The sequence below is a fragment of the Equus quagga genome, chromosome 13 (genome assembly GCF_021613505.1).
Source record: "Equus quagga isolate Etosha38 chromosome 13, UCLA_HA_Equagga_1.0, whole genome shotgun sequence".
Lineage (NCBI taxonomy): Eukaryota > Metazoa > Chordata > Mammalia > Perissodactyla > Equidae > Equus > Equus quagga.
Window position 1 is genome coordinate 103,658,585 of NC_060279.1, and position 26,626 is coordinate 103,685,210.

The 26,626-nt window shown below is 47.1% G+C and overlaps 1 protein-coding gene across 1 annotated transcript in view; it reads right to left on the bottom strand.

Moving 5' to 3' along the window:
• Positions 1-299: 299 nt before the first annotated feature.
• The window catches only part of WDR88 (WD repeat domain 88), a 35,426-nt gene continuing 9,099 nt past the window's right edge, over positions 300-26,626 (bottom strand). Inside the window, exons 3-11 of the mRNA XM_046682204.1 lie at positions 22,835-22,923; positions 21,465-21,528; positions 18,640-18,778; positions 17,131-17,260; positions 14,665-14,852; positions 12,823-12,905; positions 11,214-11,282; positions 2,601-2,693; positions 300-616 (exon numbers count right to left, since the gene is read on the bottom strand). Of these exons, the coding sequence (XP_046538160.1) occupies positions 437-616; positions 2,601-2,693; positions 11,214-11,282; positions 12,823-12,905; positions 14,665-14,852; positions 17,131-17,260; positions 18,640-18,778; positions 21,465-21,528; positions 22,835-22,923 (1,035 nt within the window). The 3' untranslated portion in view covers positions 300-436. The remainder of the gene's footprint in view (positions 617-2,600; positions 2,694-11,213; positions 11,283-12,822; positions 12,906-14,664; positions 14,853-17,130; positions 17,261-18,639; positions 18,779-21,464; positions 21,529-22,834; positions 22,924-26,626) is intronic.

The window sequence follows — 26,626 nt, forward strand, 5'->3', positions numbered from 1 at the left end:
CTCTATGGTGTCCTCCACAGAGGGGACCCACACATCTTCCTACTCATTCCACAAGCCCTTCCTCAGGGCTGCTGGTGCCAACCCCCAAAATATGCGTTACAGGGCAACTCTAGAGTCCAGAATATGTTCCAAAAATGAGATAGCATGAACACCAAGACGTAAGGCTTAGAAACAGCAAAAATGTTCTAGAATTCACACGCACACTTGTTTCCCAAACAAGTCTAGATTTATTCTGCATGAAAACTGAAAACAAGGCAGTCAGTCTCTAAGGGTGCTGTGGAGCTGAGCAGGTGGCACGGTGTTGGGAGCCCAGCCAGGGCTGGGCCCCTGCCTCAGTCCAACAGGCCCACCTGGCCAGGGAGGGGTGAGAGAAAGGTCCCTGCAGAGCCCCAAAACCTCCATGACAGGTGGCCTGTGCTCAAGTCACTCGAAGGGCTCAGTGGCCATGGTCCTCCTTGTCCAGGCTGCACTCACTTGCCAGTGAGCCCACCCTTTCCGATGACAATGAGGCCTCTGCCAAGTCTTTTGCCTCCATCCGGCAGAACACGCATTGGGTGACTGTTTCAGAAAAGATGTCACTTTCGTAGATGGAGAAAGGCCTGTCACATCCTTCGCACTGACATGAAATATTTTTAAAAAGCAGAAAGGAGGTGCTGGTCAGGAGGTATCAAGGCATGCAATGGAAATTCTCCCACCAGATCCAGTGACCTTGGGCTGGGCCGAGCCCAGAGCTGCCTCTCGTCTCGGGGTCTGACCCCACAAGGGTGGAAAGTGCAGGCCGCTGAGCGAGAATGAGCACAGGCTTCTCCCTCTCTTCCCCCACTAAAAGCTGTGCAGGTACTGCCAGCTCGTGTCCCCTGCCATGGAGGCCCTGGGGGCAGGAGTGGCAAGCCACTTGGCGTGGAAAGTACAGGGGGTGGGTGTCTGACCTAGTCCTCTGCTCTGCAGGGCGAACTGTGGGGCCGAGGGGATGTCCTAAGTCCCTGACATCCCTAACTTACAGAACCGTGAGAGGCGAGTAGGCAAGACTTCTAAACAAGGCAGGGACTTTAACAAAATGATGGAGTTGCTGAGCATCCTCCTCCATCTCAGCCTGTTTCTGGCTCAAGTGCATGAGAACAGCGGATACAGCGGCAGCTCCTCTCACCACATCTGCTTCCACAAAGAATTCAGCAACACCACCAGGTGGGCTCTCCCGCCATGGGCAGAGGTCTCTCAGAGCTTCCTACCACAGCACGGTGCCCCTGAGACAAGCCCGCAAGGTGGCATGCCCCAGCCCTGGCACTCCAAGGCCCTGTGCTTTGCCACCTGGCCCACTCTTGGGCACTGGGCCTGCAGCAGACAGGGGCTAACCCCACCAGGGCAGGCCCTCTGGAAAATCTGGCCTCCAAGAGGTCTCATATTAATTCAGGGCAAGTCAAATGCAGAGGGCTAATCTTTGCTACTGCTTCAGGTCAGTCTCTTTCTTTTCCTTCTTTTGCAAGAAAGAAATTAAATCGTTTACCTACCTTTTTCTGTGGAATAATTTCCCATGGCCCAACCCCAGAACAACGGGGCTCAGAGGGGGCAGATCTTGTTGGCAGGTGGAGGACATGGGCAAGTGCTGCTCTGTAGCCAGTCAGTTTCCAGGGCCTAAGGGCCAACATGGCCACAAAGACCCTGAGGACCAGCTGGTCACAAAGATGAGGTCCATTTGGGCACCCCCCCCCCACCTCCCTGCCCCTCAGTCCTGTTCCAAAATTAGCCGTTCTCAGGAGCAGTGGCTCCCCTCCAGACCTTCCGAGGGGAGACAAGCCTTGGTGGCTCCAGGATTCTGAGGGGCAAAGGATTCAAGAGGGCCCAGCATAGAGTCCTCAGCCTCTCCAGGTGGCAGCCCGGTGTCTGCAGCACAGCCCCGGCAGGGGCAGACCTCCACTGCCTGGGGAGAGCTCTGTGGCCAGCATGGCTCACCTGGTGAAGCAGGAGATGTACCCACTCTACCCCAATCTTCCACTAGAGAAACAGGCACCTGAGCCCCTCCCATGAAAGACAGGGTCCTGGAGGTGCAACTTGGCAATGGGGTCTGCTGCGGGGTGTAGGAGGTTCAGCTGATGTCCAGCCATGTGCCCAGCCGTTCCTCCCCTGCTCCCTTGGGCCTCATCTCCCACTTCTGCTCACTCACTCCACTCCTCGAACACGCCCAGCTGTCTCCTGCCTCAGGGTCTGCCCACTGGCTGTTCCCTCTGCCGGGAAGTTCTTCCCCTCCACATCTGCACAGCCCACTCCCTCACCACCTTCCAGTTGTGAACAAATGTCACCTTCTCAGTGAGATGCATCCTGACCACCCTTTAAAATGCAGCAGCCTCCAGCACTCCCATTCCCCATGTTAGTTTTCTCCAAATTTCCTATCACCGTGCAACTCACTACGCATAATTCTTATTTCTTTATTCATTATTTGTCTCCCCTTTCAGAATGTAAGCTCCCTGAGGGCAAGAATTTCAATCTTTTTGTTCATGGTGTTTCTCCCCAGTTGTCCAGTAAATGTGTATTCAAATAATAAATTAATTTGTAGAGGGAACTAATGAAAGCCTTCACTGGGCTTAATTTTACCCAATACCGACCTGTTTCACCTTTATGCCCAAGGTCTTTTTGCACTCCATTACCAAAGGAATTTCATCAATGTCTTCGATGTTCCATAGTCTCATGGTCCTGTCCTAAAAACAAGTCAAACGGCAAACCCACAGTCACAAAGTGGGCTCGCTGTGCTGGGAGGACCCAAGAGGTGCCCCACATCCAGATTCTGTGTGGAGGACCTCGACCTGCAGAGAAACAGAGAGAGGGTGACCACCTGCCCTGGTTTCTCCAGCACCATCCCACTTTAGTGCTGTAAGTCTCATGTCCCAGCAAACCCTTTGCAGGGTAAAAAAATCTCATTTTTCAGTGATGAATGTGGAAGTTCTGGAGGAAAAGTACAAAACTCAACAGCAATCCCAAAAATAGCAGCTGAAAGCCAAACTATTTTTAACCTGAAGGATATGCACAGATGACCCACCTTCTGTAGTTGCTGTCACTGTTTTCTGCAGTTTGGATAAATCATTATTGTGAATCCCTCTGAGCAACGTGGTGAAGTATTCAACCTAACTGCATCGTAATTGGCAGTGTTAACAGTCTGCCTTTGATTTGGCCTGTGGATTAACTGTTGTGCTTTGTTTCAAGATCATGCTAGTAGAAGTTTTAACATTGTGAATATTGTGATCATGTTTTCTAAGACTTCAGATAATGAAAATGAGAACAATTACAAGGCCGATGCCAGCCTGCCCCAGACATCACCAACAAAGGAGGTTAAACAGCTGTGTTTAATGAGAGAGGGACAGGTACGTAAAACTAGATTGGGGGGAAATAACCAGAACAAAGCATACCGCACAACCTACAGAAAAGACTGGGCTCGGGTGTGGTGGAGAAGGGGCTGTGGGAGCACGCATGGAGCCTGAGCCTCACACACGTGTGAGCCTCACACGCTTCACACAGGCAAGTTCTTCCAAATCAATCAAACGCTTTTTCACCTTCCAGAAAGACACTGATGCGAGAGAAAATGAAACACAAGGCATCCAGATTGGAAAAGAAGTGAAACCGTGTCTATCTGAAGATTACATGACCTTGTGTATAGAAAATCCTAAGGAATCAACTAAAAAGCTATTAGAACTGTTACACAAGTTCAGCAAGGTGGCAAGATAGAAAATCAATTGTATTTTTATATACTTGCAATGAACAATCTGAAAATGCAATTAAATAAACAGTTCTATTTAGAATAGCATCAAAAAGAATTAAATGCTTACAAATAAATTTAACAAAAGAAGTGCAAAACGTATAGACTGAAAAATAAGAAATATTGTTGAAAGAAACTAAGGAAGATGGAAATAAATAGAAAGACATCCAATGTTCAATGGATCACAAAATTCAATATTGCTAGGATGACACACTCCCCCAAATGATTGACAGTTTCAGCTTAACGCTTGTGAAAATCTTAGCTGATTTCTTTGCAGAAATTGACAAACTGATCCTAAAGGTCGTAGAGAAATTAAACGGACCCAGAATAGACAAAACAATCTTGAACAAGAAGAACAACGTTAGAGAACTCACACCTCCCTATTTCAAAACTTATGACAAAGCTACAGTTATCAAGACAGTGCAGTACAGACATGAGGATAGGCACATAGGTCAATGGAATAGAATTGAGAGTTCAGAAATAAACTCTCACATTTATGATCAATTGATTTCTGATGGGGCTCCAAGAACTAAAACTGTAAAACTCTTAGAAGAAAACATAGGGGTCAATCTTTGTGACCCCGAATTAAGTGGTGGTTTCTTAGATCTGACACCAAAAACACCAGCAACAAGAGAAAAAATAGACAAACTGGACTTCATCAAAATTAAAAATTTTGTGCTTCAAAGGACATGCATCAAAAAGGTGAAAAGTTATATAAATGGCCAATCAGCACATGAAAAGGGGCTCCACATCATTAACATCAGGCAATGCAAAGCAAAGGTACAAGATACCACTTCACAACCATTAGGATGACTACGATCAAAAAGGTGATAACAAGATGGGTGAGAACGTGGAGCAATCGGAGCCCTCCTACACGGCTGGTGGGAAAGTAAAAGGGTTCAGCACTTCGGAAAATAGGCTGGCAGTTCCTCAAATGGTTAAACATGTACTGTTACCATGTGACCCAGCAGTTCCACTCCTGGGTATACACCCAAAAGAATAAAAAACAGGTTTTCAAACAAAAACTTATTCATGAATATTTGTAGCAGTATTATTCACAATAGCCAAAAGGTAGAAACAATCCCATTTCCATCAACTGATGAATGGATTTAAAAAATGTGGTATATCCATACAATGGAATATTATTCAACAGTAAAAAGAAATGAAGAAACCTTGAAAACATTATGCCAAGTGAAATAAGCCAGTGACAAAGGACTGCATATTGTATGATTACATTTATATGAAATGTCCAGAGGAGGTAAATTTATAGAAACAAAAAGTAGATTAGCACTCCTAGGTCATGCAATAAGACAAAGAACACACAAAAAACAAAAGAAAGCATGTATAGATTGGGAAAGAAAAAGTAAAAGTCTGTGTTCACAGGTGATATTATGGTCTATGTAGAAAATCTGAAAGAATCAACAAAAAAGCTGTTGGAATTAATAAGTGATCATAGCAGGGTTGCAGGTTAATATGCAAAAATCACTTACTTTCCTATATACCAGAAATGAACAAGTGGAATTTTAATTAAAAACACAGTAACATTTACATTAGAACCCCGAAAAAGGAAATACTTAGGTATAAATCTAACAAAATATTTATAAGATCTATGTGAGGAAAACTACAAACTCTGATGAACAAAATTAAGGATAACCAAATGAATGGAAAGATATTCCATGCTCATGGATAGGAAGACTCAGCATTATCAAGATGTCAGTTCTTCCCAACTTGATCTATAGGTTTAATGCAGTCCTAATCAAAATCCCAGTGAGTTATTTTGTGGATATTGACAAACCGATTCTAAAGTTTATATGGCGAGGCAAAAGACCCAGAATAGCCAACACAATAATGACGGAGAGGAACGCAGTTGGAGGACTGACACTACCTCAGTTCAAGACTCACTGTAAAGCTACAGTAATCAAGACAGTGTGGTGTTGGTGAAAGAACAGACAAATCCACCAATGGAACAGAATGGAGAGCCCAGAAATAGACCCACTTCAGTATAGTCAACTGATCTTGACAAAGGAGCAAATGGAGAAATGATAGTCTTTTCAACAAATGATGCTGCAACAACTAGATATCCACATGCAAAAAACTGAATCGAGACACAGACCTTACACTCTTCACAAAAATTAACCCAAAATGGATCACAGACCTAAATGTAAAACACAAAACTAGAAAACTCCTAGAATTGACTGAGGAAAAAGTGTAGACGACCTTGGGTTTGGCAATGACTTTTAGATGCAACACCAAAGGCAAGATCCATGAAAGAAAGAATTGATAAGCTAAACTTTGTAAAAAATAAACTTTTCTTCTGTGAGAAAGACAGAAGAGAATAAAAAGAGAAGCCACAGATTGGGTGATAATATTTGCAAAAGACGCATCTATCTGGACTATTATCCAAAATATACAAAGAACTCTTAAAACTCAGCAGTAAGGGGCTGGCTCTGTGGCCGAGTGGTTAAGTTCACACGCTCCAGTGCATGTGGCCCAGTGTTTTGTTGGTTCGAATCCTGGGCGCGGACATGGCACTGCTCGTCAAGCCACGCTGAGGCAGCGTCCCACATGCCACAACTAGAAGGACCCACAACTAAGAATATACAACTATGTACTGGGGGGCTTTGGGGAGAAAAAGGAAAAAAATAAAATCTTTAAAAAAAAAAAGAAACCTCAGCAGTAAGAAAACAAACAATTAAAAAATGAACCAAAGACCTTAATGGACACCTCATCAAAGAAGATATGGAGATGGAAATAAGCATATGAAAAGATTGCCCACATCATATGCCATCAGGGATTTGCAAATTAAAAGAACGAGATACCACCACACACCTGTTAGAATGGCAAAAATCCAGAACACTGGCAACACCTACTGCTGGTGAGGATGTGGAGCAATAGCAACTCTCACTCATTGCTGGTGGGGATGCAAAATGGTACGGCTATTTCTGGTCATGGCGAATAGTCCTTTTAACGTTCTTTTGAATTCTGTTTGATAATATTTTGTTGAGGGTATTTGCATCCATATTCATGAGGGATACTGGCCTGTAATTTTCTCTTTTTGTGATGTCTTTATCTGGCTTTGGCATCAGAATAATGCTGGCTTGATTAAATGAGGTTATTATTGTTTTATATTAAATATAAGTAATACTAAAAGGACCATACATCACGATCAAGTGGGACTTATCCCTAGGATGCAAGGATGGTTCAACACATGCAAATCAATAAATGTGATACACCATATTAATAGTGAAACATAAAAATCATATGATCATCCCAATAAACACAGAAAAAGCATTTGACAAAATACAACATCCACTCATGATAAAAACCCTCAAAAAACCGGGTATAGGGGGCTGGCCCCGTGGCCGAGTGGTTAAGTCTGTGCGCTCCGCTGCAGGCGGCCCAGTGTTTCGTTGGTTCGAATCCTGGGCACGGACATGGCACTGCTCATCAGACCACGCTGAGGCAGCGTCCCACATGCCACAACTAGAAGAACCCACAACGAAGAATATACAACTGTGTACCGGGGGGCTTTGGGGAGAAAAAGGAAATAATAAAATCTTTAAAAAATAAAAAAATAAAAAATAAAAAACAACCGGGTATAGAAGGAAGAAACCTCAACATAATAAAGGTCATATGTGACCAACCCACAGCCAACGTCATACTCAACAGTGAAAGGTTGAAAGCTTTTCCTCTGAGAATGGGAACATGAAGATGGTACCCACGCCCACCACTCCCATTCAACAGAGTTCTGGAAGCCCTGGCCAGAGCAATCGGGCAAGGAAAAAGTAATAAAAGGCATTCAGATCAGAAAGGAGGAAGTAAAACTGTCTTTGTTTGTAGATGACATGATCTTATATGTAGAAAATCCTAAAGGCGCCACAAAAAACTGTCAAAACTAATCAACAAATTCAGTAAGGTTGCAGGATGCAAAATCAACATGTAAAAATCAGTTGCATCTCTATATACTAACAACTAACTATCTGAAAAAGAAAGAAAGAAAACCATCTCATTCACAATAGCACCAAAAACAATAAAATACTTAGGAATACATGTAACCAAGGAGGTGAAAGATCTGTACGCTGAAAACTACAAGACTCTGATGAAAGAAATTGAGGAAGACACAAACAAATGGAAATGTGTCCCATGTTCATGGGTCAGAAGAATTAACATCGTTAAAATGTCCCTACTACCCAAAGCCGTCTATAGATTCAATGCAATCCTTATCCTAAATTCCAAGGGCATTTTTCGCAGAAATAGAAAAAAAAATTCTAAAATTTCTATGGAACCACAAAAGACCCTGAATAGCGAAAGCAATCTTGAGAAAGTAGAACAAAGCTGGAGGCATCACACTTCCTGATTTCAAACTATACTACAAAGCTCTAGTAAGCAAAACAGTATAGTACTGGCATAAACATAGAGAGTCCAGAAATAAACCCTCACATATACGATCAACTAATATTTGACAAGGGAGTCAAGAATACTCAGTGGGGAAAGGTTAGTGTCTTCAATAAATAGTATTGGGAAAACTGAATAACCAAATGCAGAAGAATGCAATTGGACCCCTATCTTACACCACTCACAAAAGTTGACTTGAAATGGATTAAAGACTTAAACATAAGACCTGAAACCATAAGACTTCTAGAAGAAAACAAAGGGAAAAAGCTCCTTTACGTTGGTCTTGGCAACAATGTTTTGAATATGACACTCAAAGCGCAGGCGACAAAAACAAAAATAAGTAGGACTACATCAAACAAAAAAGCTTCTGCACAGCAAAAGAAACAACCAACAAAATGAAAAAACAATCTACAGAATAAAAAAATAGTTGCAAATCATATATCTGATAAGGGGCTAATATCCAAAATACATAAAGAACTCACACAACTCAAGAAAAAAAAAATCCAATTAAAAAGTGGGCAGAGGGGGCCGGCCCGGTGGCACAGCGGCTAAGTGTATACATTCTGCTTTGGCAGCCCGGGGTTCGCCAGTTTGGATCCCGGGTGCGGACATGGCACTGCTTGGCAAGCCATGCTGTGGTATGTATCCCACATATAAAGTAGAGGAAGACAGGCACGGATGTTAGCTCAGGGCCAGTCTTCCTCAGCAAAAAAGAGGAGGATTGGCAGCAGATGTTAGCTCAGGGCTAATCTTCCTCAAAAAAAAAAAAAAGTGGGCAGAGGAACTGAATAGACATTTTTCCAAAGAAGACATACAGATGGCTAACAAGCACATGAAATTGTATTCAACATCATTAATCATCAGGGAAATGCAAATCAAAACTACAATGAGATATCATGTCACACCTGTCAGAGTGGCTATCATCAAAAAGAAAAGACCTAAGTGTTGCTGAGGGTGTGGAGAAAAGGGAACCCTTGTACACTGTTGGTGAGAATATAACTTGGTACAGCCACTATGGAAACAGGTACTGGAAGTGCCTCAAAAAATTAAAAATAGAACTGCCATATGATACAGCCATGCTGCTTCTGAGTATATATCCAAAGGAAATGAAAATGGGATCTTGAAGAGATTTCTGCACCCGCGTGTTCATTGCAGCATCATTCACAACAGCCAAGGTAGGGAAACACCCTAATAGACGAGCGGATGAAGCAGATGTAGTATCTATACAGTGGAATATTATTCAGCCACGAGAAAGAAGGAAATCCTGCCCATTTCAACAACGTGGATGAACCTTGAGGGCATTAGCCAAGTGAAATGAGTCAGACAGAGAAAGACAAATACTGTATGGTTTCCCTCAGATGTAGACTCTAAAAAAGCGGGGCTCAGAGAAAGAGAGTAGAGTGGTGGTTCCCAGGGGCTGGGGGCGGGGGAAATGGGGAGATGTTGGCCAAAGGGTACAGACTTCCAGTCATAAGATGAATAAGTTCAGGGATCAAATGTACAGCATGGTGGTTATAGTTAATAACACTTTATTATATACTTGAAAGTTGCTAAGAGAGTAAATCTTACATGTTCTCACCACAAAAAAGAAGTGGTAATTATGTGACATGATGGGGGTGTTAGCTAACACCATGGTGGTAGCAATTGTGCAATATATAAACGTATCAAATGAACACGTGTACACCTTAAAGTTACACAATGTTATATGTCAATTAAATCTCAATAAAGCTGGAAAAAAGAAATACATAAATAAATATAAGTAATATCTGTTTAATTGATCCTATTGTATTTCTATTCTCTTTTTCAAAAAGCCCTACATTTATATATCTTAAGAATATACAGGGGCCATCCCCGTGGCCGAGTGGTTGGGTTCACACACTCTGCTTCGGCAGCCCAGGGTTTCGCCGGTTCGAGTCCTGTGCATGGACACGGCACTGCTCGTCAGGCCATGCTGAGGCGGCACCCCACATGCCACAACTAGAAGGACCCACAAGTAGAAGTATACAACTATGTACCAGGGGGCTTTGGGGAGAAGGAAAAATAAAATCTTAAAAAAATAAAAATTAAAAAAAATAAGAATATACAACAATACAGCCTACAAAACTTAAATAGCCAATAAATCCTTTTTTTAAGTCAAAATAATTTGCTGTATCAGAAGACAGAAAGGAACATTACAAAATATTTTTATAATTTTCCTAAACATATTTGTTTAATTAGTCCTACTATTAATTATTGCTGTTAACTAGTCCTGTTGTTTTGTTTAAATTATAGCGTTCATGTAAGAGAAAAGTAAAAAACACAGAATAAACGCTCAAATTTCAAATAAACGCTCATTTTTATACTTTGTACTGTGCTTTCACTTTTTTCCAGCTTTATGGAGATATAATTGACATAATCATTTTTCATATTTTTATGTTAAAGTAATAACACATAGGCATGGAATTTTCATAATGTATGATATGATTATGGGTTCTTGTTGGGCGTGCGGTATCCTGGGTTGCTTCTCTCACGAGTTGGTCATGGTAGGCAGAGCCTTGCACACAGTCTCACAAACCTGGAAATCCCCAGCCTAGAGAATGACATGGCTCTCATAAAGGTGGGGGGAAGGTGGGACCCCACTTCTCTGGTGCTCACCCTGAGAGGACGGCCCTCAGGATATCCTGGGGTGGCCATTACACACCATTGGGACGGGAATCCTAGGGTGTAGTGGAGCGGGGCGGGAAAGACCCACTGGGGACCTCGGGGGGTCTCTGCTGCTTGTCCATGAGCTGATGCGTCCCCTCCAAGGGCCCCTTTTGATTCCATCACTCAGCAGTCCAGACCGGCCCTTCCTCCAACAAAGTTCAAATGTCAGTGGTGCAGACACAGAAATACCTGGAACTCCCCACAAGAGCAGATGGAAGGCCCTGCCTTCCACCTTCCCAGGCAGCTCCCTGGAGGCGGTTGGCCTGGCCCGGCGTGGCCCTCAGACAGAGGCTGCTCAGGAATTTTACTTGACAGTAACTCTTCCCCTAACACCAATTCTCACAATGTGAGAGAGATTTTAAGTCACTTAAAGGTTGGCCACTTTTACCTTTGAAGCAGACAGGATCCATTTCTTGTTGCTGCTGATGGCGACATCCATCACCCAGTCATTATGGCCCTGAAGAAAAATAGAATGTTAGGGACGACATAGAGAAAAAGCTTTACTAAGAACAACAAAAATACAAAGCCAGGAACCAATGTTGCTTATGTTTAAGAGCAACTAATCGTGCTTCCCTGGTTTCACCAATGACATTTAAGGCGGGATACAAAGTGTAAAGGCTTATGATGTGTGTACACCGTGTCGCATGTGTTTTTAAAAACAGTTCTCTGGTGGTTAGTAGGACAGGAAAAAAAAGATATCCCAGCTGGGCCCGGAGCACCTCTTGCAGGATTTTGTTCACACTCTGTGTTCTAGAAAATGCCACTCAGAGTTGCTATTGGTGAGGGGGCTTTGGCTTCCAGGAACTGCGGACCCATCCACTGAGGCTTACGCAAATGCGAGATGCTTTCCTCGGGGACAAAGAGTCAGAGGGGACAGAGACCAGTGCTGGTTCAGACACTTGAGGACGTGAGGGCCCTGCATCGTTATCACTGTTTGGCCTTCCCTTATGGAAAGAGGTGGAAGGTGAGGCAGAGTGGTATGATAGGAAGACAGCGTAGGGAGCACAGAGAAGGTTAAACTGCTGTGTGTAACAAAGGGACAGGAATTTGGGGGTAGAATAGACACAGAGGAGAGAGGAGAAGGGAAGACAGGACAACCTGCTGGAGGACAAAGGGACTTTTAAACACAGGGCAGTTGAACAGTCAGTTTTAAGCTGCTCATTTGCTGTGTGAACTCCGTTTGCCTCTCCAAACCCTCGGAGCAGAAGGGTGGAGACCAGCGCTGGGAGCCAGTAGCTTGTGGTGATCAAGGGGACGTAGTCTACATTTGGGTCACAGGACACAGAGAGACCGAGATTCATGCATGCAAGCATTCGCAGCCAAAGGCAGCCATGAGCTCGCAGGATCAGGGGGTATGCAGAAATCTCAGGATGGGGGCACCCGGAACACAGGCACCACAGTGGCCAGTCCTGGGACCGCCTAACCTCTGGATTCTTGCTGTGCTGGATAATCCATCCCCATGTTATAGAGCTACTTTGAGTTGAGTCTCTTCTAACTTGCAGCCAAAAGCACTCAGTTGACACCCGCCACTCTGGAGCCTCACCGCTTTCTGTGCCAGCTCATGGCATTCGTCCTTCTGCACAGTGATTTCTGCTGTTCCTAGACACTTTCCCATCTCCAAGTTTTTGCATTTGCTGTTCCATCTGCCTGGAATGCCCTTCCCCAAGATCCTCACTCATCCAGTCCCTCTTTGCCATCCGTTTCTCAGCACAAATGCCACCTTCTCCAAGAGGCCATCCCTGCCCACCCAATGTGGATTAGTCCCCAGAGTCTCTTTCTGCCATTCCACTCTGTGTGGTTTCTCCATTTCACTCATCACTGTTGATGATTCATTTGTTAGTTTCTTATCAGTCCTTCCCCACAGAGATGCCAGTTCCACCGGGGACCTCTAGGTCGGCCTCACCCACTGACGTACCCCCAGCAGCCGGCACCGGCACCCAGCTTGGAATGACTAAGGAGTGGAGCTGAGCGCCTCGATCTGATGCTGGCACTTGTACCTTCAAGGAGAGCTTCCGGTAGCCTTCTCCTACATCCCAAACAGCCACAGTCCTGTCGAACCCTCCAGACACGAGAATAGAGGCTGCAACATAAAACGAAAGAGTCTCAGAGGGTCACATTCCCAGCCAACTGCTTCCTGCTCCGGGGAGGCCAAAACGGGCTGAGGATGCATTTATGATGCCACCGTGACTCGCTCTGAGGACACTCACACCCCTTCCTGGTGCGGCTCAATGACCTCCAACCAGCTACAGTCAGCTCTCGCTTTTCACGGTAGTCACCTTCTATAAAGCTACTGCGAGTGCTGACTGAGCGCATACTGAACCGTTGCTCCTACGGAAAATACAGGGCCCGGCTCCTGTGAGCCTCTGGTCGCAACATTTCCTTATCCAATCAACACGTAACCTTGGTGATGTCCGTTTCTGTTTAAAGACACCTTATTTGATATATATTGTTATTCACAAACATTGCATTCGTGGCCATCTATGCTGTAACTCGTGCCCGAGTGAAGTCTATCTAACACAAGCGTCTGCCCCGTGAGGCACACCACGGCCTTCTTCCCCTTAGGAACACTGGACAGCACTTCGGCACTATGCCAGGGAACCAGTTTAAACAGCAAAATCACCAATAAAAAGCTCAAAATACAGAGAACGTGGCACTCAACAGACCACAAAAAAGGCACTTGATGGTAAGAGAGTTGAAACAAGAAGGCCGAGGGTCGCCTTGTTCAGCCTCGGCTGGGAGCGAGTACACAGGCTGACTCAGAATTTCACTGCTCTGCGCGTAGCCATGAGGGACCACAAAAGCGACATGAGTATTGAATGGGTTAGGGTTACAGACAAATTTTAGCCAGAAGGCGAATTGACAAATATGGAATCCGCGAATAGTGATAACTGACTCTGAACCTGGTGAAGCCAAAGACAGAAGCTGGTGGGGTGCCTTGGAGTGGGGTCCGGCTCACACAGAGCTGCTTCTGAAGAGGGAAAGTTGTTCAGAGACGCCCTAGCTCTTGTCCAGCCAGGCCCCGATTGTGTGTGTACCTGCTGGGTCCCCCCAACGCACACACAGAACCAGCCGCATTCCCCACGAGGATGGAGGAGCATAACATTTGGCTCCTAGGTGTCAGGAGCAGTCACTTCCCTCATGGGGCTAACTGCCATGGCAGCTTCCTGTCACTGCCCCTGCTCGCATCCATGCCCCTTCATCCGGAAATAGCTTTCCAATTCCCCATGGGAAGCACCCCTCACCCCCTCTCAATTCTTCTGGTTCAGAGGGTGCTGAGCCCAACCTCTGGCTCTGAGGGTGGGCAAGTCACTCAGACCTGGCTGGTCAGAGCCTTTCATTCCCTCCGAACATGATGGGTTCAGAGATGGGCATGTGTCCCAAGCAGAGCCAGTGGGAGCCTTTCCAGGGACTTGTGTTGGCACCATCAGAGAGAGGGTCTCTTCTTCTCAAGGACTGGACCCTCTGTCAGCCTGGACCACCGGAGACCATCTTGAGCTGAGGGGCAGAGTAGGAAAGCGGGCTTCCTGACTGTTTCTGAGCGTCGGGACCCAACCACAGCAGACATGAGATCTGCTCCCTCCCAGGCTTCTCCATTACAGGAGTTAAGAAATTTCTTTTGTTGATTAAGCCATGTTGAACTGAGTTTCTGTCACCTGTAAACTCATGCCTGTGAATCTCCCCCTTGGTTTTTTGTTCTCATGGAAAGTAAATCCACCCTCACTGTCGGCGTCACTGGATATCGCCCCTCTGTACCGAGGAGAGCCCACGCGAGCGGAACACGAGGAGCTCCGCCTGGCACGCCCACGGGTACAGAGTCCTCCTGCACGCAGATTACTCACTGTCTCTGGCAAAGTGGCAGGAGCTCACGCAGCCTTCGTGGCCCCGCATCAGAGTCACACAGGCTCCCTGGTTTCGAAACTCCCCTGTATGGACGTTCCATATTTTTAAGGTTTTATCCCAAGAGCTTGTGCACAGGAAATGGCCACTGAAGGTAAAACAGCAGTTTGAGATGGCGTTGGCATGCGCCCTGAAACACAGATGGAAAGGGCACACATGAGCACTTCCCGCCCAGAGGAGCTGAGGACACGCCTAAAGGGGCGAGCAGAGGGGGCATTGCAGCCGATCCCCTGAGACCTAATGGACGTCATCCCTTTGCTCCCTGCTTACCATGGTCCAGATATTAACTGCTCTGTGTCACACTGTGTCACCCTGTGTCACCCTCTTCCAGGATTTCTCAATCAGGCAATATTGACATTCTGTGCTGGATAATTCTTTGTGGTAGGAGGCTGTCCTGTGCATTCTGGGATGTTTAGCAGCATCTTTGGAGTCCACCCACTAGAGCCAGTAGCCCCACATCCGGTTGTGACAGCCAAGAATGTCTCCAGACACTACCAAACGTCTACGGGGGACGAACTTGCCCCCGCTTGTGAACCTCTGCACTATTCACGGCTGCTTGAGGCCCAAAAGCAGCTGGAGAAGCTGTCAGGGATGGTCAAGGGGCTAAGAGCCTTCAGGTTTGGTGCTGGATCACGCGGACAGAGTGGGTCTCCTGCTCATGCTCCGCCTGCATCCTCTCCGAGACGGGGCGGCTCAGCACCCCCCACCCCTCCCGTTTAGCCCCTACTTCTCTGCACTCCAGCTGCTCTCTCCTTTCCCCTCCCTCTCTCCTCAGCTGTCTTCAGGGTCATGAAAGCGGATTTTAATGTTGGGCATTTAATTAACAAAATTTTCGATTATCCATTCTCAAATTTAAATGTCTGTTTGAAAAGAAAAAAATCTGTTAGAATTGGGATGTTTTTCATTTTGTTTGTGATCCTCAAAGTATTTTCCCCGTTTGAGTGATGAAAGGGTTTTAGAAATAGCTAGCAGTGATGGTTGCACAGCATTGTAAATGTAATTAATGCCAGCGTAGTGATTTAAAAATACTTAAAATGGCAAATTTTGTTATATATATATTTTACTACAGTTAAAAAAATAATAATGTAATATCCCAAAACCACCAAATTGAACGCTTTGGGTGAATTGTATGATGTGTGACTTTTATCTCAATAAAGCAGTTAAAAAAGAAAGAAAAGCAGGCAGGGAGGCAGGAAGGGGAAAAAGTGATGCCATCTGGGGAAACTGAACAGTCACAAGACAGGCAAGAGAGAGATTTTTCAATGTCTATCCTTTGCACCTTTTTAGTTTTGAACTGTGTTGCATGTTTTACATTTTCAAAAAGTAAATTACATATTTTTAAAATAAAAGCAGGCAAGGTCCCTTGTTCAAAAATTATTAAGAATTTCAAGATGTGGACTGCAGAGCCTTAAATCAGCTGTGGGGTCCTTCTGAGTGTGGGCCCCTGTGTAACCTCGGAGGTGGCATGTCATGGAGCCAGCCCTGTCCTGTAGCACCGAGAATCCTTGCTTCTAAATTTTCTTGCTAAAAGCTACATTTGCAGAAAATCATAAATTCAAGTCAATCAAAAATACCAGTAGACATTCTGCTTATTTCCTTTTCCACCCCTGTTGGGGCAACAGAATGGAGCAGGTTGCGATCCTTGCCCACAGCTGGAGCTGTGGCCGCCTCTGCTGCCCTGGCCCTTCACTGCCCCCACCGAGCAGCTCGAAGGAGCAGTGTGGACGTCCCACAGCCCCTCCTGAACTGGGTTTCCGAGGGAGTCACTCTCATTAACGCCGTGTGGCCTGTACAAGGACCTTCGTGTATTATCTCATTCAGACCTTACCTCTGCTCAGTTTGCAGGTGGGGACACTGAGCTCCAAGGTCACACAGGGATGGGCATCTGCACACTCTTAACCCCTGGCCAGACCCCATGGGAAAGCCTGGCCCAGGCCAGCAGGGCTCATAACCAAGGGGAGCAGGAGGGGTGACAGAGTACACGCGTGCTGGGATCCTGACTCCAGGGCCTGCTGGAGAGGACTGGCCATCCACCTAGTGGTGGCCAGCTATAGGTGACCCTCGCAGGCCCTGGATTATCAGATCTCCCATCTTAGAGGAGATGCTGGAAAGTCACACGTGAGGGGGAGTCTGCAGTGTTTTCCAGGGCTGGCCCACCGTGTAACAAATGCACCTGAGGCCTGTCCCAGCCCACAGACCCCAGCAGGGGGCTTCCCCGGGCCTGGCGCCTCCTTCACTTTCCCCAGCTCCAGCCTCCTCATAGCACCCATGAGCAAGTTGGAGATGGCCCCACATGGACACCGGCTTGCCAGCTGAGGGCGTGCAGGCCAAATTCAGGAAGGCACGCATGAGAGCCGCCACCCGCCTCCATGCTGCACGATGATGCCCGACCTCCAGGCCCCCCTCACTTGGTGATGGTGAGCAGTGTGGCCTGGGACGTAACATCCCAGATCTTAATGCTCCTGTCCAGCGAGACCGAAGCCACCTTCTGGCTGTCGGGGTCGAAGCAGCAGGCCATGACCGACCTTTCATGATGATCTGAGGCAGAGGGAAAAAGACCATTTACGCATGTTCCACATTCTGGGCCCCACACTTCACGTGGCCCAGAGACTCCCCCACTCCTCCAAACAGCGACAATGTCACAGAAACACAATTCCAGCTTTCACAAGGGACTGTTCACTCACGCAAATATTTCCCAAGTCCCTACTATGTGCCAGGCTTTGAACAAGAGCACAGCCGAACTGCTGCCTGCCCCACAGAGCTCCCAGTCTGATGAGGAGACACCCCGCTGCAGGCAACGACCCACAGCACGCCAGGGGCCAGGAGAGGAGGGTACAGCACATCCCGGCTCCTGGCCAGCTGAAGCCTGGCCCAGCCCCAAGAGGTCAAGGAAGGGCCCTGAAGTTAGCAAGGGCCGCAGGAAAGGAGGAATGTTTCAGGCAGAAGGAACAGCAGTGTGTGCAAGTGCAAAGGCCCAGAGGTGGGACAGAGCATGGAGAAGCATGGTGTGAGGATAGGTAGAGTATGAGGAGATGCATTAAGGGGAAAATGCAAGCTATGGGGCTGTACGTATCATGGCTCAGTGTTGACAACTATAAACAAAGCCCATATGGGAGCTAGCATTGTGTGTATGCAAACACACACACACACACACACACACACAGAGTTCAGGAAGGCCACCCAGCAACACATTGTTACTAATAGGCAGCTCTGGAGAGGAGACCAGACAGGAACAGCAGGCTTACACTTTTTACTTTACACACTTACCAACATTTTTACAGTGATCACACATTTTTCCAACTTTTTGTTTTGAGAGAACTGTCAAACCACAAGCGGTCATAAAGAATAATACGGAGGGATCTGTGTGCCGGTCACCTGGCTTCCCCCAATGGTGACACCGTGCATAATGATCACACAGGATCACAGCCAGAAAGTTGACATAGGATGATTTTTTTCGATAGATGGCATTCTATTGTTTTTAATCATCTTACTTTGTTTCTTTCTACTTAACAATTAATAATGATAATATTGTTAATCATCAGTATGTGTAAAACACTAGAATAAACACTTTATGTGAATTAATAATCATGATTATTTTTGTACTTTAAAAATACAGGTAAAAGCGTAGTGAAGGCTGAGCTTCCACTTAGTGAAAGATTGGGAGTTCAATGTCCACGTGAGGCTGGAGCAGAGCATTGCTTTGTTTATTACAAGCGTGAGACTGGACAGGGCTTCACTGATGAGGAGCAGTCTTGGTTTTAACTGCTGGGGCTTCTATCAACCAGTGTCCCCTCAATGACGGGGTTCACACCACTAGAGTGTCACTAAATAAAGCAGTGGGAAGTGGCTGTCAGGGAAGTGACAAGCAGCTGTTAACAAGGCACACAAAACAGAGGAGGGAGTCCATGCAAACTCACCTTTGATGTGTGACACAGTGGTGGCATTTTTCGCATCTGTTATACAGATTCCGCAGTCCACATCCAAGCCTGAGACCACATATTTACCATCAGGAGAAAACTTACAGGAGGCTATGAAGGTTTCGTGACTGATCTCCCACTGAAACGGGGCAACAATCAAAAGGTTGTCTTCTCACCAGCCCAGCTGTCCCGCAGAACTTTCTGCCGTGATGGAAATGTTCCATGGATGCACTGTCCAATATGCTAGGCACTGGCCACATGTGGCCATGGAGCATTTGTAATGGGTTAGTATAAATAAGGAGCTGAATTTTTGTTTAGTTTTAACTAATCAATTTAATTAACAAGTGTAATTAACGCATCTGTGTGCAGGACAGATGACCAAGGATAGAGAGAGCACCCAGCAGAACTGGCAGCGAGGTTCTAGTAACGGCCAACTTTATTACCGTGCCATTTGATAAACAAGTGTTTATTGAGTGTCTGCCCTGTGCCTGGCACCATGGACAAGACACTGCAGCCCCAGCCCCTTGGGCAGCTCACGGTTCCCTGGGGGAGGCTGGCACCAAACCACGAGAAGGGGACAATGAGCTGCTCAATGTTCAAGGAAAGGATCTTCTCTCTGTCTGCTATAAATTATGGTATTGCCATTGTGAGAATTTTAAAATAGGCCCTCCAATTCTTTGACAGTCCTCTCTCCAAATAGTGGAGCCTAATTCCCTGCCCTTTGAGTGTGGGCTGGGCTTAGTGACTCCCTCCCAGTGAATAGAACATGGCAGAAGTGACAGTGTATGACAGAAACCACAGCTTCCTCCTTGCCCTCTCCTGGATCGCTTGTTCTGGGGGAGTGAACTGCCACGTCCTGAGGATGTGCAAGCAGCCCTATGGAGAAACCCACTTGGAGGGAAACTGAGGCTCCGGCCAATGGCCATGTGAGTGCGCCATCTTGGAAGGGGATCCTCAGCCCCAACTGAGCCTTCAGATGACGGCAGCCCCAGATGACGTCTCAACTGTGACCTCACAAGAGACCTGAGCCACAACCACCCAGCCAAGCTGCTCCTAGATTTCTGACTGTCAGAAACTGTGAGATATGTGCTTGTTGTTTGAAACTGCTACGTTTTTTAGTAATTTGTCCAGCAGCAGTGGATAATTAATTCGACCTATATCTGGCAAGTGGCATGGGTGGCTTGTGCAACAAAAATAAACAAAAGTACTAAAAAAACGTTTAAAGAAGAAAAAGAGGGGCCGGCTCCGTGGCCGAGTGGTTAAGTTCGCGCCCTCTGCTGCGGCGGCCCAGGGTTCGGATCCTGGGCACGGACATGACACCACTCGTCAGGCCATGTTGAGGCGGTGTCCCACATCCCACAACTAGAAAGACACGTAACTAAGATATACAACTGTGTACAGGGGGGGTTTGGGGAGATAAAGCAGAAAAAAAAAAGGAAGATTGGCAACAGTTGTTAGCCCAGGTGCCAATCTTTAATAAAAAAAAAAAAAAAGAAAAAGAAAATCATTTCAAATAGAAAAACTGGCTAGAGACAAGAGCAGGAAATTTACAAATGACGAAATAAACATTTGGAAAAATGCTCAAAATCAGGAGTAATCAATGCTAATCTTATTTTTCACCTACCAAACTGGCTAAAAAAATTTTAAATCATGGTATCTGGCATGTAAGGGGAGGGGACGGTGAGCTCTCCTCCGGTGCTTAGGGTATGAGATGGCACAGGTTTCTGGAAGGTGATTTAAAAAGCTCCATGTTTCTATACCAAATTAGCAATAAAATCCAGCTATATACCCTAAAAGAGATCGGGGCATTAAAAAATGATACACAAACTTTCCTCATCGTAGCATTGTTTACGATGGAGAAAAGGGAAAGCAGCCTTAACGTCCTCGAACAAGGATGGAGAAATACACACGACCTATCTACCTTGGGGAATCCACGTGTCCATTAAAAAGGATGATGTCGACGGATGCTTATTCACCATTCCTTAAGTGGGAAAAAAGTCAGGGTCCAGAAAGTGTGTATATCATGACACTATGTTGCGTACAGAACATACTTGCCTGTGTTCATATGCAAACACGTATAGGAAAAGAGACACCAAGATGTCCACTATAACTTCTGGGGGTTGTACAGTTTTTATTGCTGGGTTTTTTTTTTTTTAAACTTCGCTTATCTTGTCTTCCTAAAAATTTTTTACAACGAATGTCAATTGATCTTTGCACTAAGAAGAAAGATTGTTTTTTAAGAAGAGAAAAGAGGAGGAAGGGAGAGGAGAGGCGATGGAGCTGCTGGTCAGAGGGTGTCGGCCATGGGACAGGAGGCCCTGAGGAGGTCCCTGAGCAGGCCGGGGCTGCTTGGGTCTGGGGGCGGGAGAGACGCAGGATCTCAGGGTGGTTTGGGTGAGTGAGTGGTGGCTGCCTCCAAGATGGAGAACAGACTGGGAAGGGCCCAGCACCCTCCTGCTTGGGCCATGCGGCCTTTGTCCCATGGCCTCAGCACTGCTTCCTGCCTCATCAAGTGCAAACACCCCACAGGGGAGGGTCTCCTCTCCCTTCTCTCCAGTGCACTTCCCTCGGCCTGGCACGCCATGCCTCCTGCCCCCACCTCCGCTTCTTCCCGTGTGTCCGTCCTTCCCACCCTCCAAACAGCCCTCCTTCTGGCTGCCGCAGGAAGCTTTCCTTCCCCGACACCCGCCCTCCATCATCTGGGGTCTCTGAGAAAATTCTCTCCCGGAAGCCTGGGCTCTCTTCCCACCCCACGTCCAGCCCAAGCTGCCTACAGCCCAGCAAGGCCCATGCTGTGACGCTTCCACGGGACAGGGCAGACTCACCAGCAGCTTGCCTGTTTCAAGGTCCCAAGCCTTCACGGTTTTGTCATAGGATGCTGCAACAATTCTGGAAATAAAATGAAAAACATCGGATCTTAATGATCCAGACAATTGTGCCTATGGTTTCTACAAAAAAAGCCAAAGAAAATTCTTCATTGAAAATGTCTCTACTATATTTAGGACCCAGATGGAAAATTGTAACTGAATCTTTCTAAAGATGCTCCATGAGCCCCCTGGAGAGCAGTGGGCTCTCCCTGCAAACAGAGAGAATCTCACTGCAGCGCAGGCTCTAATCCCTCGGCCACCCAGGTATGTTCTTTCACATCCAGGGTGTTAAAGGCGTCATTTCTCCTGTTCCATAACTGACTGTCCTCTGCTAAGGGCAGATCCGCGCCTCAGAAGGACCAGCCATTTCCTTCTCTGCTCACAGGTCTTTCTTCTTACAGGAAGATATTTTGACAGCTACTTTCATTCTGAAATGTTTTCTTGTACATTTAGTAAAAATAATATAAATGTACCTTTCTTATATTGCATCCTGGAGCAATCTTTGTCCTCTATATAAGATAAATTCCCAGGAAGCTTAAATACCGTACTAGCTTTTACTATCATACTAGGTTTGTAGCTGTTGCTCAAGGTAAGAGTAAATCCATTTTAAAGCAATTCCCTTGTCTTCGAAAGGCCCATCTCTCACCCATGTGAGGGGACTTAAGCAAATGCATCCCAGAGGCTTGTGTCAGTGTGTCACTGTCCCCCAGCCCCGACTCCTCCCAGGTGACAGCTTGGGCATGCCTCTGCTCTCTGGGCCTCAGCTTCCTCTGTGACATTATATTGCATCCCAGAGGGCCTGGATTAAATTGCTAAGGCCCCTAGCAGCTACCACAGTCCCCACGTGGGACTGTGGAAAAGACACTCTATGAAGAAAATTCAGGCTGGCTGTGTCTCAGCCACAATAAATTTTGTCTTTTTAGCATTTTTAATTTTCAGAGTTGTCACAAAATGGAAGCCATGAGACCAATACAGGGAAGCATGGTTGCGTTTGCTTAAAAAATGAAAAGCCGGGGCCGGCGGGTGGCGCAGCAGTTAAGTGTGCACATTCCATTTTGGTGGCCCTGGGTTTGCAGGTTCGGATCCTGGGTGCGGACATGGCACCACTTGGCATGCCATGCTGGGGTAGGCGTCCCACATATAAAGTAGAGGAAGATGAGTATGGATGTCAGCTCAGGGCCAGTCTTCCTCAGCAAAAAGAGGAGGATTGGCAGCAGTTAGCTCAGGGCTAATCTTCCTGAAAAAAACGAAAAGCCATCCCTGGTGTGCCTCACACTGGCCTGCCGCCCTGCCCGGCTCCTGAGCAGTGGAAAGTGAGGGAAAGCCACCTTCTGCTGTCAGCCGTGACGCTGCACTCTAACACAGGTCCTTCGGGACTGGGCTTGAAATCCTGCACGACAGATCCGTCCATAGCATCCTCAAACCAGAGGGAGAGAGAGCAAGAGAGAGCGAGAGGTCACCGAGGCACTGGCTGAGTTGTGATCTGAGTTGAACAGCAAAGTGTGAGAAGTGGTGGTGCTGTGACTCGCCCAGCTCAGGAGTGCAAAAGGACTTTCCCACCCTCTCCCCAGAGAAGGAAGGACACCCCCGCCATCCACAGCCTCCCCTCCATTCCACAGGCCCCCGCTGGACACAGGCCTCTCGGTGGGGGCTGCAACAGAAAATGTTCTCATTCTCTACTGGCTAAAGAGGTTTTGCAGAACGTAGCAGTATCTTTAAAGAAATTTTAAAAAGTTTACACCCTTTGACACAGCAATTCTACTCTGAAGGGTCTCTCGTAAGGAGGTAGTCAGAACTGCGAGAAAAGATTCATTACATGTGATAGGGGACAGCAAACACACTGGCCACAGTCTACGCGCCCATTGGGCGGGGACGGGGAAAAGGAATTCCAGCACCGCCCACAGTGAGGGCCAGCAGTGTCACCTCGCTGCAGGGTAATAACTAGAGAACAACACGGGACCAAACAGGGCGATAACCAGAGAGCATCACGAAACCAAGCAGGGCGAGAACTAGAGAGCATCACGGAAACCAAGCAGGGTAACAACTAGAAAACATCACGGGACCAAGCAGAGTAATAAGTAGACAATGTGATGAGATAAAGCAGTGTACCAATGTGAAGGGTGCCTGTTGTAGCAGAGATGAAATATTTTCAGTAAGAAATATGCCAACAGTTTTAGAGGATAAGCAGGTATGGAAAGTCCCCTTGAAATGATTGTTGTTGATAAAACTACAAATTCCTAGAAAGGTCTAGTTATATGAAATTATCATGCACAGCTGGGCCAGATTTGGCCTGAACAGGGCAGGCCAGTGACAATACTCCCTGATATGCAGAGACCACTTTGCAAGAAGACCCCAAGGCCTGCTGGGAGGCAAAGGACTCTGTCTCGGGGTCCCAAAACCACCCCCAGGTTTGGTGATTCTCCAGGACCCACAGGAATCTGCATCTGGCCACACTCAGGGCTCTGATTTGTGGCCAAAGGACACACAGCAACATCAGCAGAAGGAAAGGCACACGGGGCAAAGTTTGAGAAAACCAGACACGGGCTGCCAAGACTCTCTCCCAGTGGGTCACACTGGACATGCTGAATTTCCCCAGCAACCAGTCGTAACAACACACATGAGGTGTTGTCCACCAGGGAGGTGCACCTGTGCCAAGGGGCCCAGGGTTTTTATCGGGGGCTGGTCACATGGGCACCCTCTTGCATGCACCGAGATTCCAGACTCCAGAAGGAAAGTGGGTGTTCAGCATAATCAGCATGGTTTGCGCAAACAGTCCAGGCACAGTGAGACCCTGCATCACTTAGGGGATGTTTCATATGATTTCAGGACACTGTTAAGCCACCAAGTTCCCAGAGGTCAGCCAAGGTCAGCTTTCTAGCAGGCCTCTCCAAGAACGGGGGTTGCAGGCTGCCATGTGAACTCCTTGCTGTACAAACCCAGCCCCCAGCTCCTGTTCCATAAGACTTGAAACAGTGGGGTTGTGTTTGGATGAACCCAGCAGGCCCTAGTCAAAGCCCGCTGGCAGGAAGAGACAACAGCAATCCAGAAGAAGAACTCACCGGCGCCAGAAGACTTCCCGGCAGGGGGCCCAGGCTCTTGAGTCCAATGGCTTGGGAAGAAAGGGCTGGTTCGGACAGCCTGTGACCCCACCTCCCTGGCTGTGTGTTGCTCTAGGACTAACGTGTGACCAGGAACTAAGAAAATGATCATCACGATGCCTGGGACTGAGGCCCACTGCAGTCTGTGCAGGGCCCCAGGCGAGCTAAGGGCAGCCCTAGAGAAGACCAGTGTCCACAGGGCTGCAGGGGTCCAGCGTTCAACAGTGACTCCACACGGCCAAGAGAAGGAACAGCGGCCGGCACAGGTAACTCGGAAAATGTGCACGGATGCAAGTCCTTTGGCAGGAGATACATGGCCATAGAAGCCAGATTTTGTTAGTGAATTCCAAAGACAGTAGAAATGTCTCTGTTTTGTATTGAATGTTTCTTGAAACAAATGCGCCGTTGGCCAGGGGTGTGGACAAAATTGATAAAAACATAAAAGACAGCTCCCTCTTCCCTTGGTGTTTGGAAGCAAGGGCCGCCCCTGCAGAGTCAGACAGGTTAAGGGGGAAACTGCTCGGACTTTGAATGGATGGGAAACAAGGGGCTCTAACAAATAGCTGGAAAAATAAAGATGTGACAGTATTTGTATCCCAGGTTTATTATGGTCATGTAAGCAGTATTTCTGTATGGTTTCAATTTCGTAAATGGGTGTATATGTGTGAGAACAAGAAAAAAAAGATACACCCCAATATTTTCACAAAGGTTAACTCGGGGGTCATGGAATGATGATTTTTTCCTTCTTCTTTGTGTTTTATCTCAAATAAGCACAACTTCTATGTGTTTATTTGTAATAAAACCATATGACCTCTGTCATATGAGAAAACTACCAAAGTTATTTTTGAAATGACTAGAAAGAAATGTGCCAACATATTGGAGGGACATTGGGCGCGGGATTAAGAGTGATGTTTTCCCCAGCTTCGTCATACATTTATAGACTCTGCAAATGAGTCACAATGATCTGCAATTAAGGGAAAGGGAGCTTTTAAAAGGTTAAATCAGATGTTTGGGTTTGGGATGGGGTTGAGAGGAAAGACTGGAGATGGGCAGCAATGAGAGAGGGGGAGAGATGGCAGAGGCAAGGGGACATTTTGGCCAAGGGAGAAGCTGGCTATGTGGGGCAACGGCTTAGTCATCTACTCGTGCCATGAGAGCTGCAGTTTGGGCAGGAGAGCCAAGGAAGAGCCAGCAGAAGGGATGAAGATGTGGGGAGAGAACCCGGGGGAGGAAAGAGGGCTTCTTGGAGGGGGCAGTCAATGGGGCCAGTCCAGGCAGGAAGCCCAGAGAACTGGCGATTCTGCAAGTAGAGGTGAAGGGGTGAAGGGGGGCAGAGGGAGGGAGCAGCCTGGAGAAAGAAGTGGAAGGGGGTAGGGCTGTGGGTGAGGCAGGTGTCAAGGACACCTGGACAGGCCCAAGCGAGACTGCCCAAGTGAGTCCTGGATGTGGGCATGGAATAGGCAGGGAGCAAGGGCCATGAGGCCGCCATTGGGAACCGAGGACACCTCGATGGATGGTCCCTAATCTTGGGACAACAAGGGAAAACTGGTAGATTTCCCCTTATAGAGACAAGAGCCCTTTGGCCAAAACAGACAGAAACCCCCGTGAGTCCTTCCACTGACTCAAAAGATGAGAAGAGTGTGGGAAGGATTCAAAGATGGCAAAGTAAAGTTCACACTTGGAGAGTTCCCAACTCCCTTCCCCTGGGTGAGGACCACAGCAGAGACGCCCTGGCCCCTGGGGCTTCTCAGTCACCCCCGAGGGTTCGGAAAGGGATTAAGGCTCCAGCAGGACCCAGCAGTTTCCCCAACAAGGAGATCGTGGGGCTAAGGAGGGGGGTGTGGATTTATAGGGGCCACAGCAGAAGTGGGGAGTGGATGTCTGTGGGGACCTGGTGTGGGCCAGGCAGGCCCTGGGGCGGCCCCAGCAGGCAGCAGGTCCTGTGGAGGCAGGGGAGGTTCAGGGAGGCCCCGGACGTCATGTAACCACCCAGGGTCACACAGCTGTTGGGTCCCAAATGTG